This window comes from Sinocyclocheilus anshuiensis, unplaced genomic scaffold, assembly GCF_001515605.1.
Source record: "Sinocyclocheilus anshuiensis isolate Anshui unplaced genomic scaffold, SAMN03320099.WGS_v1.1 scaffold1547, whole genome shotgun sequence".
In the NCBI taxonomy this organism is placed as follows: domain Eukaryota; kingdom Metazoa; phylum Chordata; class Actinopteri; order Cypriniformes; family Cyprinidae; genus Sinocyclocheilus; species Sinocyclocheilus anshuiensis.
This window is the reverse complement of record NW_015552673.1, coordinates 29,315-42,936: the sequence shown is the minus strand read 5'-3', so window position 1 is coordinate 42,936 and position 13,622 is coordinate 29,315. Positions and strand designations below refer to the sequence as shown.

Genomic DNA, 13,622 nt, shown 5'->3' with positions numbered 1-13,622 from the left:
AAGCTAGATTCAAGTGATTATTACGTTTTGAATATGGATATTTTTCTTACAAAAACGCATCGATACGCTACAGAATGCCTTTGTTCACCCCACGGAGCCGTGTGACTGTAGGCCTGTCACGATAACAACTTTTTGTTGTGCGATATATTGCAATATATTATAATATAATAAAAAAGAAGAAAGTCATATACACCTAGGATGCCTCGGGGGTGAGTAAAACCGCAGTCTAATTTTCATTTTTGGGTGAACTAACCCGTTAAGACTGGTTTTGTGCTCCAGGGTCACAATTATCATGCTCTCCCTTTATCTATTGCTTGTTTGAGTGATGTGCTCATTCATTTGGTGAATTTCAAAAGAAACTTGCTTATGTTAAAGACAGTTATGTTGCTTCTGTTATGCAAAAACTGTTTTGCATAATGAAAATACTCGCATTGAATTCATTCAGTCATGTCAAACAATCACTAAGATTTTGGCTACACTGTGTGCCTGCTCAAAATGCTACTAAAAACCCTGCCTTAGATGATAAAAGTATTTTTAGAAATCCTTAATCTTATATTTTAGAAAATAGATTATTTTCCCCACACTGTTTTCAAATTCCATACTTTTCCATACTGCATAGGAAGCCTAATGTTTTGATGACTGATTACAAAAAGAGAGCAAACAAAATGAAATGTAAACTCACCGTCCTTTTCTGTGCTTGCTGTGGATGATCCATGTATGATGATGAGTTTGCTGTTGTGTTCTCTGCGCACAGTCACTCTACTGGCTCTGAAACACACGCATATACATTCTCATGGCAGAACGTATACATGATGAGAGACAATGAGAGAAGGCGGAAAAAGTCGAGCTCACCTGCAATTCGGACATTTCCTCGGGCCCATGTATACTCTCCAGAAACTGTTAATGAGACTGGACTTTTTCTCACAGATATGTTTGATCTGAAATCAAAGCACATTTATAAAATGCAATTAGAAAGTGCACAGGGACAATAATATGACTAAAGTAAAAGATGTCAAAGACAAAACAGGTGAGACGGATGAGTTTCAGACTCACAGGGGCAGTGTGCTGCTTGTCGTCACTGGCTTTAAGAATGGGTGTAATGAACGCCTCCAGAGCTTCTTGGATTTCTATTCCAGACGGCTTAGCATTGACCTCCACCAACTTGCAGAGGATGACAAAAACGCAATATATAAGCACTTCAGTCCAATGAATGATGCTTCTCTCTACAAGATAAATTGCTATGACCTAAATGAGAATAGCTCTTCAATATTTTCTGACCTGACTGAGAACGTTCTCAAGCTCATACACCTCCTTCATCGCACCCACGTCCAGGAGCTTCAGCTGGCCCAGCAGTAAATGAACAGCCGCTCTGGGACACTTCAACATATGGCATCCCAGGCATGAACCCCGGATGAGCAAATATAATTTCTGTAAAGACATTGACTTAAGGGATTACACTATATATAGTTTATATATAGGTTTCTTCAAGCGTCTTGGAGATGTTGCCACAGTTCTTCTGGATTTAGTCTGTCTCAGTTTTTTCCTGTTTCTTCATGTCATTCCAGACAGACTGGATGATGCTGAGATCAGATCTCTGCGTGGAGCACTGGCTGCTGTCAAATTCCTTGTGCATACAAAAATCTCACTGGATTATTACAATAGGTTGTTTGCAATCACGTGATTCTGATGACGCGCGAAATGCAGCCGGAGGGCAGGAAGTGATTTTTCTCTCCATAGAAATCACTAGCAGAAACTCCAAATGCCTGTGTTTTGCGTTGTTTATGGATGCTCAAAAATACCTTTCTCTTGTAATAGCGTGGTGGTTGAAGAGAGATCCCCTCATGATTGTAAAGCGCGTTGGGTGTACAGCAACACAATGAAAGCGCTATAAAAAAAATGCCTCATGCCAAAAAAAAGTACAGTACGGACTTTCCTCCATCTCATCCGTTCTGCTTTGTTTGTCACTCCTGAAACTTTGCTGCATGAACGGTATGTTCCTGTTGGTCCTGTTAGCAGCACGTAAAACAAAACTTTGATTCAAATTCTGAATTGATTATAGCCTAGAAAGCGAGCAAATAGCGCTTACATATAATCACTAAAAAGCTGTTACTCACTTCAATTTATCGCAACCTCACGATGTTCCTTTATAATCAGTGAAGCTTTCTGAACTGCAAATAATATCTTATTTACATCGTGTCTACGTGTGGCATTTAGCACTGAGTGAATTCTGAATGCATGAGAGGTGGCAGCCCAATCTATTTATATCTTTATTAATATCTTAATATATTATTATATCTTATATTAACCATTTGCACACACGAGCATTATCCGGCTCCGCTCCTCCCGACCGCAGACGCAGGTTTACAAGCCACTTTTTCCTGTGTTTTTCAACCAATTTCTTGACTTTTCCCCACTCACGAACAACACATTTTCGTACACGATAAAAGCTCCTTGTGGTTTCTCGGTTTGGTCGATTTGAGCATCCATAAACAACGCAAAACACAGGCATTTGGAGTTTCTGCTAGTGATTTCTATGGAGAGAAAAATCACTTCCTGCCCTCCGGCTGCATTTCGCCGTCATCAGTGACGTCATGTGCAAACAACCTATTAATGGCAAAAGGAATGTTTGGAAGTGTAAACTGATATTTCCTACTGACACACTACAGCAAAAGATAGAAATAACTGACTTAAAAACATTTTTAGTTGTTGAAAATACTAGTAGCCTAAGACTTTTGCACAGTACTGTGTATATATAGTCCTACAGGTAACAACAGAAATAGAAAGACAGACTATTAACCCCAGATAAACACATAACATAACTGCATGAAACCTGCAAAGGAAGACATGCAACTGCACGATGACACTTACATCAAAAAACATAGGGTTGTAGACGGGAAGGGGCAGATCTACGAGACCAAAGTGGCCAGGACAGCTGGTGTAGTCTTGCATGCAGGTGGAGCAGATCTCCTTGTTATCAGCTGGACCCAGCGCCAGGTCATACAGCCCGTTAGCGGCGGCATTGCCCACATTATCCAACAGCTGGGAATTAGTGATACTTTTCACGCTCAGCTTCCTGTGACACAGATAACACGGGGAACTTGTCAGGAGGTCTATATATCAAAATAAGTATTCTTGTTTTACTGCTTACGCTTCACTCAAACGTAACGAAATACTTAAAACAGACATGTTGTGGCAAACACTGTCCAAACGTGACAACTTACCGCATTTAGTGTGACAGCATATGGGGCACGTTGCCACAAAGTTCAACATGTGTTAAATTAACTCTATGTTTTTAACAGGTATTAACGATGGGTGTCTTTACAGTAATACACAACTGAGCTCCGGCTAGTTTTTTAGCTGTGTTGGGTATGAGTGGTGCAAGCGTATTATTACCTTATTTCATCGGCGGAGAACAAGCCAAACGACATGCCCTCTAATCGCCTCCATGGTGTTTCTTTTGAAAACAGCATTTTCCAAAAAATAAATACATAAATCAGAAGAGAAATCTCTCTGTATTCCCCGCGTGCGTCATGTGGCGCTGTAGCGCGTGGGAACGTGTCCTGAGCGAGCGGACGAGACCAAATAACACGCAGCTACATTAGGCTTCAATACCTACAAACGCGAGAGAAGTAGGGACGTCGGCATTTAAAACAATAGCAGATAATAATTATGAGCTAGTAAACTATAAAACCTGAAAATGAATATTCTATGGGGCCGTATGAAGAATAGTTTATTTATATTGTTTGTTGAGATCGGTTGAGATGGTATATCCCGACCGTAGAAAACGAATGAATGGTAGAATGGAAATTAATTCGCAACTGAGTAAAAATAATAGTTATTCTTTTTTAAAACTCTTCGATTTTTTTTATTTTAATCCAATTAGTTATTAAACTTTCTGCGTCATTATCTAGACGTAAATTATTGTCTTGACCGTTGAAATAATAAAAAAGTAGTATTGCTGCACTCCTGCCATGATGACAACACGTGACAACAAATGGTACATTTGTTGTAGCTCTCAGAAAATTCCCAGTTCACTAGTTGTAATTACGTGAACGCTTTTTACAAGTTTGTTTCTCCTAAGGCGTGAACACACCTTCTGTAGAGGGTTTGGTCACATGACAGGTGTGACCTCTCTCAGCGCTACACAGGATGGACCAATCACAGCTGACTGCGGTGGTGCCGCGCTCTTCTCTGCTTCCTAGCGCTAGTGAAGTGAAGCGCCGCCGGATGAGTTTCGAGCACGCACTTCGGTGTCATGGCGTCCTCCTGCTCGCAAGCTCTCAAGCAGCATGTGTGTAAGAGCAGCACAATACTGCGCGTTCACCTGCAGAAGTCATGGCCTAAGAGGTAAGATAAAAGCACAAGGACAGGCTTATTGGGCCCGTTTTATTAAATGACATTTTCTGTCATTTTCATGTATGTGAAGAAGAAACGACTGGTTGTCTGTAGGTCATTTCAAGGGGCTGTATGTGTCCGCTCAAGTGTTATCAGGCGCATGAAAACCTCATTATCTGGTTTGTTTACAGGAGTTTTGTTCTGAATTCTGCTGCAGATCAACAGCCTGCCGTTTCTTCACCAGGTCTGGCAGTTATGTCTTTTTATTAGGAATATTCATATGCTTTATTGTCGTTGTTGTTGTATTGTTCATATGTCGTTTCTTTTTTCTTTATTTGTATTTTTTGTTTTTTCAGAAGAAATAGTAATTCCAAAGAAGAAAACATGGTACTGGTCAGATCTGAACACATGGTTTATAACTCATAAATTCACATGATCAGTGAATATATAGATTTCTAAAATCATTCTATTAATTTCTATTCATTATTTAATCATTTATGCATTAACAATTAATTAATTGTTGCTGTTATCAGGAGTAAAGAGGCTGTTTTACAGGCACTGGCATCCACTGTGAGCAGGGTATGTTCATCAGACAACTCTAACAAGCATGTTAAAATGCATTGTTATCTAATATCATGTAATCATAGTAACTGTGTGTGCATGTGTCTGTTCTAGGATCCTACAGCCTCAGATTACAGGTTACAGGATGATCCGTATCTCACTCCAAAAACATCATCAGAGTTTGTGAGTTTTGGCTATCGAACCATTTCGGGTTTTCAGTTTACACTATTAGAGAGGTTCAGGATCGGCGCTTGTTATGGTAGCTGCCATTTTTAAGACCAGTAAAGACATACCATTTCTACAAACATATGATTTCTCAGTTTAAACTGAATTTTCTTTCAGTTTAAATAATTTCTTCATCTGTGAGTATACCATTTGAGCTTCCCGAATGGCACAACACAGCAGCACTGGCTGGACTATCAGTTGAAAAATGATTATTTCATGAAGCTACTGCATCAGAAAGCACACACTTTACATGAATAAAATGAATGTTTATTTAAACATTGAAATAATGAATGTGTTTGTGTCATAATTTGAAGTTAGATGCACATTACATGAAAACACTTCTAATACTAACTTATTTTTCTTCTGCACAGAAATTATTTTCCTTGTCCCAGGAATCAGGCAAAAATGCTGCCAAATATTTCATCAATACATACCCGAAATACTTCCAGAAAGACTATGCTCAGCCTCATATTCCTGTGAGTGTCCAGTATTTGTGTCTCATGGTTTGATTTGCTTATGAGGGCTTGTGCTTATGAATGTTACTTCTGTTGGAAGTGTTTGATGCCGGAAACTCTTGAGGCTCAGATCGAGGAGGTGTCTGAAGCTGCTCTCATAGAGAGAATTCACATGAGGAAAGTCAAAGCTGCTGTGGATCTGTACGACCAACTGCAGCAGGCCGGTAAGAACGAGCAAGACGAGCCGTCGCATGTAATACTATGACAAATGTACATTGTGTTTAACTGTGTAACTGAATGACGAATGAGTGTATTCTGTGCAGGTACACCAGTGTCATTGGATGTGACCAATCAGTTGTTAGATCTGATTTGTTTCTATGGAGATAGTGATCCCGCACAAGAGAATGTTCCGGAACAGAGGAATGAGGAGACGGTAGGGCCGGTCACACCATAAAACAATGGTCAGGATACTCTTGCTTTAGTGCAGTGGCTCCCAACCACGTTCCTGATACTGCTTCATTTTATCATACATTTTATACTTCATTTTATAATGACCAATAAGTCACCTGAAATGCGTTTTTGGTGAATTTTTTTGCTTGTTTGTTTGTAAACTCCATCTTATGCTCTTATCCATGGTAAAACCACAGGAGGATGTCCAGGATGAACCGCAGACTAAAAAAGGAAGAGCATCTAAAGCCAGTGATCAGCTGAAGGCTGCTTGGAAGTGAGTTCTTACAGAATGTGGGAAACAGACATTTTTTGTTTACAATCAAAATTTTAGAATAATTAAGTTTTTTTTTTTTTAATGTATTTGAAAGAAGTTTGTGAAAATTATTACAATTTAATATAACTGTTTACTATTGTAATGTATGTTCAAATGTAATTTATTCCTGTGATGCAAAGCTGAATTTTCATCAGCATCATTACTCCAATCTTCAGTGTCACATGATCCTTCAGAAATCATTCTATTGTACTGCTTTGCTGCTCAAGAAAGATTTCTTCTTATTATTATTATTATCATTGTTGAAAACCCACTTTGGAATGGTAGTGTAAGATTAAAAAATATATATACATTTATCTAACAAGGACACATTAAATTGATCAAAAGTGAAAGTAAAGACGTTTATAATGTTACAAAAGGTTTAGGGCTGCCACTAATGACTATTTTTATTTTGATTAATTTAAATATAATAAATATAATAATAATAATAGTCTGAGAAAGTCAGCATGTTCTTAATGTCAATATATCCACATGTTCTGGGCTTCTGTTCATTACAGCTGTGAGTGCAACTACAAAGGGAAAAAAATATCTGTTTCAATTAACCCCAACAGTTGGGTTTTCACATTAAATAAATGCTATGTTTAGAGTCCACTAGAATCAAGTATTAAAATGTTATTATTATTAAAAATGGTCAAGTATTAAAAGTACTCTTAGAAATGTGTAAACAACAGATTTAAACAGACATCTCCAGCATGATGAAAAAAATGAACAGAAGACTTCAGTAGTGAAACTCCAAATGAAATCCATATTTCTATCAAATCCTTTTTTAAAGCAAAAGTAAAGTGCAACATAGAGTGCAATGAGGCAATAATAATTAGTTCAAATAAAGTATCAAAAGCAAGAAATCATATGGTTTTATTGAACAAAACTGTTAAAATATTGTATTATAATGTAATAGAGCCACTGATCTATATATAATTATAAAATATAATATAATCTCTATTATAGATAAGTGATTAGAGCTAATGTACATTACGCATTACAACAAAGGCCTGCAGAGGGCGCCAACGGCCTGACGATTGTTTTTACACATTACTGTGCGATCTAATACTTGTTTAATATTGACCAAGCACCATTTCATTCAAATGTCCACTTAATCTTTAGTATTTGGCCATTTCTTTAGGACAGAAATGCTATAGCCACTGTAATTTAATGAATATGTGGACATCAAAACGTGTAAACTCCGAGTGAGGGTTTGAGATTTTATTTTGAAACCGCGAGATAATGATGTATTCTTCTGTGTTTGCGTAGATTTATAAATGATTTACCTTACAAGTCTGATGAAATGGCGCACGCTGCGTTCCCAGATGAACGTTATAATGAACCCAAATTCACAACAACATGCAGAGATGGAGTTTGAGCCGCTCCACACAGGTAAATGATAACCGTTCCTGTGAACGGAGCCGCTGTGTGACGCGTGTACTTAACCTACACGCCTATAACTGCATCACATAATTGTTTAATTAAATCATAACGTTTGTGATTTACGCTTAATTATAATTTTTAAGCAGGTTTAATATATCATGAGACCTTGGAAAACAGTCTAATAATGTGTTTTATTTATTCTCGTCCGTGAAATGCGGCACTTCCGGTATTTTGCGTTAGTCGACGCGAGCAAAATGAAGTCGAGGATTTGTTTTTTATTGAATAGTCGAATAGAATCGACGAATCGCGACAGCCCTAAAAAGGTTTTGTTTAAAATAAATGCTATTCTTTTAAACTTTTAATTAATCAAAGAATCTTGAATTAAAAATGTATCACTTTTCCCACAAAAACATTAATAATGGTGTGTTCACACCAGACGCGAAGCGAATATACGCATCGCGCCACTCGCGCTAGATTACTCGCGGCATGTTTTTCGTGTCACTCGCGCGAATAAAAACAGCGCGATCAACCATGCTGGAGATAACTACAATCGCTGTTTTGTACCTGTTGTCAAAAAGTCCCAAATACAATGGAAAGCCAAACGCCGACGTGTCTGGCTTCACAGCACCATCCAGAGGATGAATAACGTTAGGATCCTGTATTAATGTGTGTGTTACATTTTACTACTGTATATATACACTGATATTACTATTATTTTTATTATTGATAGCAGCATCTCTGTAGCCATGCTAATAAAATACAACTGATTTTAATTGTTTTCTATGCTCCAGACCTATATAATAACAGACGGCTGCAATAATGCTCTCTTCTATTGTCTGATTCAACCAGACGTGCCTATAAGCTCTTCGCTGATTGGCTTGCGCGAGAACGCGTCAGGCGAATTTTCCGCTCAAGTTGAGATTTTTGAACTTGCGCGAAAGACGCAATTGAGGCGAATATCTCGCGTTCGCGGCAAACGCGTCGCGCATTTCGCGTCGCCTGGCGCGAATTCGCCTCTATTCGCGTCTTTGCATTGACTTTGTATGTAATCTACTCGCGCGAATAATTCAATTCGCGTTTGGTGTGAACACACTGTAATAATAAGAAACACTTAATAATTGAGCACCAATAATAATTGGGGCACATCAAAATGATTTCTGAAGGATCATGTGTCACTGAAGACGAGTATTGTTTGCTGAAAATTCAGCTTTGCTTCTCAGGAATAAATTGCATTATAAAATATATGAAAAGAATTATCATTTTAGATATTGATAATATTACACAATATATGAGATCTGTATTTACTGTACTTTTGATCAAATAAATGCAGCCTTGGTTAGCAGTAGAGACTTCATTCAAACACAAAAAGAATTCCAAATAAATTGACTGGTAGTGTATCTGCATCACATAATACAAAGTCAAGAAAATACACTGTCATATCATAAGAGGTCGCCTTGTCTTGTTTTCTCCTTTAGAGAGAATAATAATGCAGAGAGGATCTTTGCGCTGCTGTCAGAGCCAAACACACATTCGTACAGCGCTCTGATACGAGGCATGGTGAAGGTAACGGATGCACCAACTCATACATTTCATTTCTAGTGTGATAGCAGAAGATGAGTGCATTTGTGCTTGATTTCACAGTATGGCGCTTATTCTAAAGCGTTCAGCACCTACACCGACCTGCTCAACAACCGACTGAAAGGTAAGTATGTGCTTTTCAGTTTTTAAATCAATTAAAATGAAAAATTTTCTAAATGAGCATTTCCGAAGCTGAATTGCCTTGTTTTGTTCCTCTAGCCGATGTGAACACCTTCAATGCCCTGATCACAGCCGCCCCGGAAGTAAAAGAGAAATACAATGAGAAATGGGAGCTGATAGTGGTATGTGATATAGATTTTGTTGTGAAGCCGCTGTCTAAAGTAGATTCTGCAACAGTGTGTGTGTTTTGTAGGATCTTTTGAAGGAGCTGGCAGAGCAGAAGATCAAGCCGAACCTCCTGACGCTGAACGGTGTCCTGAAGGCTTTGAGACGCTGTGGCACTCTGGGAAAATCTCAGGCCTTTCCTGTGCTCAGTGAGATGAAGGCTCTCTCCATTGGTCCGCTGAGTGATCATTTTTTATTCCTGCTTCTATAAGAAAGAAGTGGTTTATGATATTTTGATGCCTGTTTTGGTGTATAATTGGTTCTTTTTCTTTGATTTCAGATCCCAGTCTGGCCTCTTACAATCACTTGCTCGGCATATTTTATAAACCAGGTCATACAGGCTCATTTTATACATTAAAATGGCAATTGCTTCAATTCTTAATTAAATGGCCATGTTGAATGTGCACAGAAACACACAGTCATGCATTTCCCATCATGCTTTGCTCTGCAGGTGCCCCATTTCTGGGCCAAACGGACATTCTGCAGGAAGTGATGAACGAGGTGTCAGGGAAGAGCTTCACTCCACAGGACCCTGATGATGGTATCTGCTTATTATTACAGCGGTGCTTACTTACTAAGGTTTTGTTCAAATCACTATGGGTCTGTCTGCCTTGTCTTGGTACCCACACTTGTGCTCTTTGCCGTTTACCACTCTACGTACATGACATATTCCCAGTATTTGGCCCAAGTGTTCAAGCCAATGGGACACACTGTAAAAATGCAAGTAAAGTTTGTACAGAACTTTTATACGTTTTGATTTTCAGTACTTTGCACAAGTTTTACTCAACATTCTGTGATGTCGGGCACGTGAGTTCCTGAACATGACGAATGATGGGATACGCTTTGCCTCAGGAAAAAACAAACAAAAACACTTCGCCATAGAGAGAGTGTGGATTTAGTGTGTGTTAACGGCACTGAGATTTGGCATATTTCAGACCTGAGACAGGACTTGCTTCCACTTGCACACACTCTCAAGTGGACACGACCGCAATTGTGGGTATTGGGACAGGCCCTAGCTATTACACTTCAACATGTAATGATGCCTTTTTGTAAAAGCATCTACAGATAACTACAGAAATCTACAGAGTAGAATCACACCTTCATTGCTTTTGTTTTTCAGCACAGTTCTTCATTACTGCTGTGAGAATAGTAAGTGCACTTAAACTTTCAACAGCGCTGCTTCATGGTAACTGTCACTTTAGGATGGCACGTGACCCTGTTTGGCATCTCTATCTACAGTGTCTTGACACTAAGGACATTGAGCAGGCGTACAGTGTTCATGAGCTGCTGGGGGTTGGCGAGAACTGGAGACTTCTGGGAAATGATCTCCAACAGAACATTTACTAGTAAGTATAATATTGCGATATAACGTGAACTTCAGAAATCTCTTAAATATCAGGTTGCTTGTGTCTCTCTTTCAGTGCGCGGTTCTTCAGTCTGCTCTGTATGATGGAGAACATTGATGTGATGCTGAAGTGGTACAGAGATCTTGTTCCTTCAGTGAGTAAAACATACTCCTATGTTTCTTCATGTGAACACACACGGAATGAAGTGCTTTGATTAGGGTTGATGCGATCTGGTTTGCAGGTGTACTACCCCAGTTCTAACATCATGAGAGATCTGCTCCAAGCGCTTGATACCGACAACAGATTAGACCTCATCCCACAAATATGGAAAGGTGATTGATTGATTAACTGATTGATTGATTGATTTAGTTCAAAATAAGAGTGCCTATGAAATATTTCACCCAAAAATGAAATTTCTGGAATGTGTTTTTGTGTGTTCTGGGATATATGGTTTATGAGTGCACAAATGTATATAACATGGGTATTATACAACATAAACATGGTGTCCTTATTAACCAAATGGCTTAAAACACACTAAATGGCTTTTAGTTTTGTGTACTAGATTTAGTAGTATCAATACTTAAAGTATTATCAACTCCTTCTCCACAGATATCAAACAGTTGGGCCATGCCAACAGACAGAAGCTGGTGGAAGATCTGCTGACACTTATGGCAAGAGAGAAGCAAGATCAGGAGGTATTGCCTCTACCTAATCTACATCTATACTGGTTAATACTCATGCCTTCTACAAGTCTTCCTCCCTTGTTTCACTTTCTTTTCAGTTGCCTTGCCAGTGGATTATAAAGCCAATTTCTATGTCAGTCTGTCATAATGGTGCTGGTTTGTAATGCACATGTATATATTCTCTGGACAGGTGCAGGAGTCATTTGCTGAGTGTGCGCTGGACATCAAGAAAATGTATGACACAGGTGACCGGGGCAAGGTTATAATGAGCTGGACGGCCACTTCTCTCAGCGACGTCATCTCTGTTTTACTAGCAGCTCAGAGGAGGCAGGACGCCTGGTAACATCCTTAATGGACATCTGTAATGTGATCCAGATCAAACTGAGTTAAAGCACCTCACAGAATTTCTTTCTCTTCCTTTAATTCAGGGAAATACTGAAACTCTTCAAAACACACAACAGAGTTCCAAGGTACGATCAGGGGTCTCAAATTTTGACTGGCGGTTTCCCTCGGCTCTTTAGTGTTTTACAGTTGAACATAGATAGAAAAATGACTAAACTGTAAAAAATGTCAATATTTTAGGGTTTAAATGTAATGTTGAAACAAAGAATCTAAATGAATTTTATATTATATTACCCCCCAGTTTCACAGACAAGGTTTAAGCCTAATCCCAGACTAAAATCTAAGTCTGAGCTGTTTGAACTGAAAGAAACTTGCACTTATTGATCTTAAGATATATCAGAGTGCCTTTATTTTGTCTCAAAATGCAGACCAGTAATGTTTTTTTTAAGGCACATTTATAAAAATTACTTAAATATCCTAATTGAACTATGGCCTAATCCTGGCTTAGTTTAAACCCTGTCTATGAAACCAGGCCTTTGTGTTTTAATAGTCTGAGTGTTCACACTGATGTGTTGTTCTGTCAGTGAGGAGCTGCTGAACAAGTTCTTGACGTGTGTAACGGAGAGTGGTGAAGTGAATCATGCGGTGGAGCTGGTGCAGATCTCAGCTGGCTTCTGTTTGCCCGAGACCCCAAAACTCATCCAGAGGGTCCAGCAGGAGTTTCAGCTCTCAGAGCAGCAGAAGTAAGCTTGGCTTTTGTGGCAACCCTAGAGATTTTAGTTGAATTAAATTATTCAAGAATCAAATTATAATCTGGCCCTCTGGGGTCTTTTTGTCGTGTTGCAGGAACATCTTGTCTGATCTGGAGATTCAGACCTTTAACAGCGATTAAATCTCGACGTTCTGCAGCGTGGATGGATCATAGCAGCTAAAAATCTGGAGAAATGTCAATGTGGTCATTTTCAATGTCATTAATAATTGTGTACTTAAACATGCTTGTCACATGCACAGATTTCAGTTTTCATTCAGATGGAAACTAGAAGTATTTTACTTAAGAAAAGCAAATGTTTCCTCCCATTTCCTCATGGCTTCTGGACTGGTACTTCACCATTTTTATAAATCATTTTAATAAATCATGAAGTGATGAATGCGTTGATGACAGTATTACAAAAGAGATGTTACAATTATACATGAAGTATATACCTCTTTTTATTTTTATTATTTATTTAATTTTCTTTTTCTTTTTAGAGGAATTATGTTATTCCCATTTTCCCAACTATCGACAGTCTACTAACTTTAAGTAAGTTTGCAACTACGTGTCAACTCTTCATTAGAGTATTAGTAGACTGTTAGGTTAGGGTTAGTAGAATAAGTTGACATGTACTTGCAAAGTTTGATGTGGTTAGACATCTGTTATTTTTAAGACACTATCATTTTGGTTTTGGACTAAAATTTATAAATATCATCGAAACGTTTTATATTGACATAATCCCGTGGTCTTCCCAAATTGACATGCCCAAGATTTCAGGTGATAATCAAGTGGTATTACACTCTTTAAAAATGCTGGTCCTTTGCTGGTTTAAGATGGTCCTTTGCTGGTTTAATA

At 38.5% G+C, this 13,622-nt stretch overlaps 2 protein-coding genes across 2 annotated transcripts in view; one reads left to right on the top strand and one right to left on the bottom strand.

The window, feature by feature from the left end:
- The window catches only part of LOC107667450 (DNA-directed RNA polymerase I subunit RPA1-like), a 31,555-nt gene extending 27,859 nt beyond the window's left edge, over positions 1–3,696 (bottom strand). Inside the window, exons 1-6 of the mRNA XM_016459118.1 lie at positions 3,394–3,696; positions 2,869–3,073; positions 1,279–1,428; positions 1,054–1,161; positions 853–938; positions 683–768 (exon numbers count right to left, since the gene is read on the bottom strand). Coding sequence (XP_016314604.1) covers positions 683–768; positions 853–938; positions 1,054–1,161; positions 1,279–1,428; positions 2,869–3,073; positions 3,394–3,470 — 712 coding nt within the window. The 5' untranslated portion in view covers positions 3,471–3,696. The remainder of the gene's footprint in view (positions 1–682; positions 769–852; positions 939–1,053; positions 1,162–1,278; positions 1,429–2,868; positions 3,074–3,393) is intronic.
- A 488-nt stretch (positions 3,697–4,184) lies between these two features.
- On the top strand, positions 4,185–13,558 carry LOC107667455 (pentatricopeptide repeat domain-containing protein 3, mitochondrial-like). The gene is made up of 24 exons (XM_016459125.1): positions 4,185–4,347; positions 4,527–4,579; positions 4,692–4,722; positions 4,869–4,914; positions 5,011–5,079; positions 5,493–5,597; positions 5,677–5,800; positions 5,900–6,009; positions 6,224–6,300; positions 9,198–9,285; positions 9,364–9,424; positions 9,520–9,602; positions 9,674–9,818; positions 9,926–9,976; positions 10,097–10,186; positions 10,766–10,794; positions 10,885–10,991; positions 11,067–11,145; positions 11,233–11,323; positions 11,601–11,686; positions 11,865–12,013; positions 12,103–12,144; positions 12,601–12,759; positions 12,863–13,558. Exons 1-24 carry the CDS (start codon positions 4,256–4,258, stop codon positions 12,906–12,908), a joined length of 2,013 nt encoding a protein of 670 aa, XP_016314611.1. The 5' UTR covers positions 4,185–4,255; the 3' UTR covers positions 12,909–13,558.
- The last annotated feature ends 64 nt before the right edge of the window (positions 13,559–13,622 follow it).

Excerpts from the sequence above, each read along its gene's own strand:
- LOC107667455 (XM_016459125.1), top strand. The coding sequence starts at position 4,256 with ATGGCGTCCTCCTGCTCGCAAGCTCTCAAGCAGCATGTGTGTAAGAGC. Across the intron at positions 4,915-5,010 it reads TGGCATCCACTGTGAGCAGG|GATCCTACAGCCTCAGATTA; the intron begins GTATGTTCATCA and ends TGTCTGTTCTAG. Across the intron at positions 5,801-5,899 it reads CGACCAACTGCAGCAGGCCG|GTACACCAGTGTCATTGGAT; the intron begins GTAAGAACGAGC and ends TATTCTGTGCAG.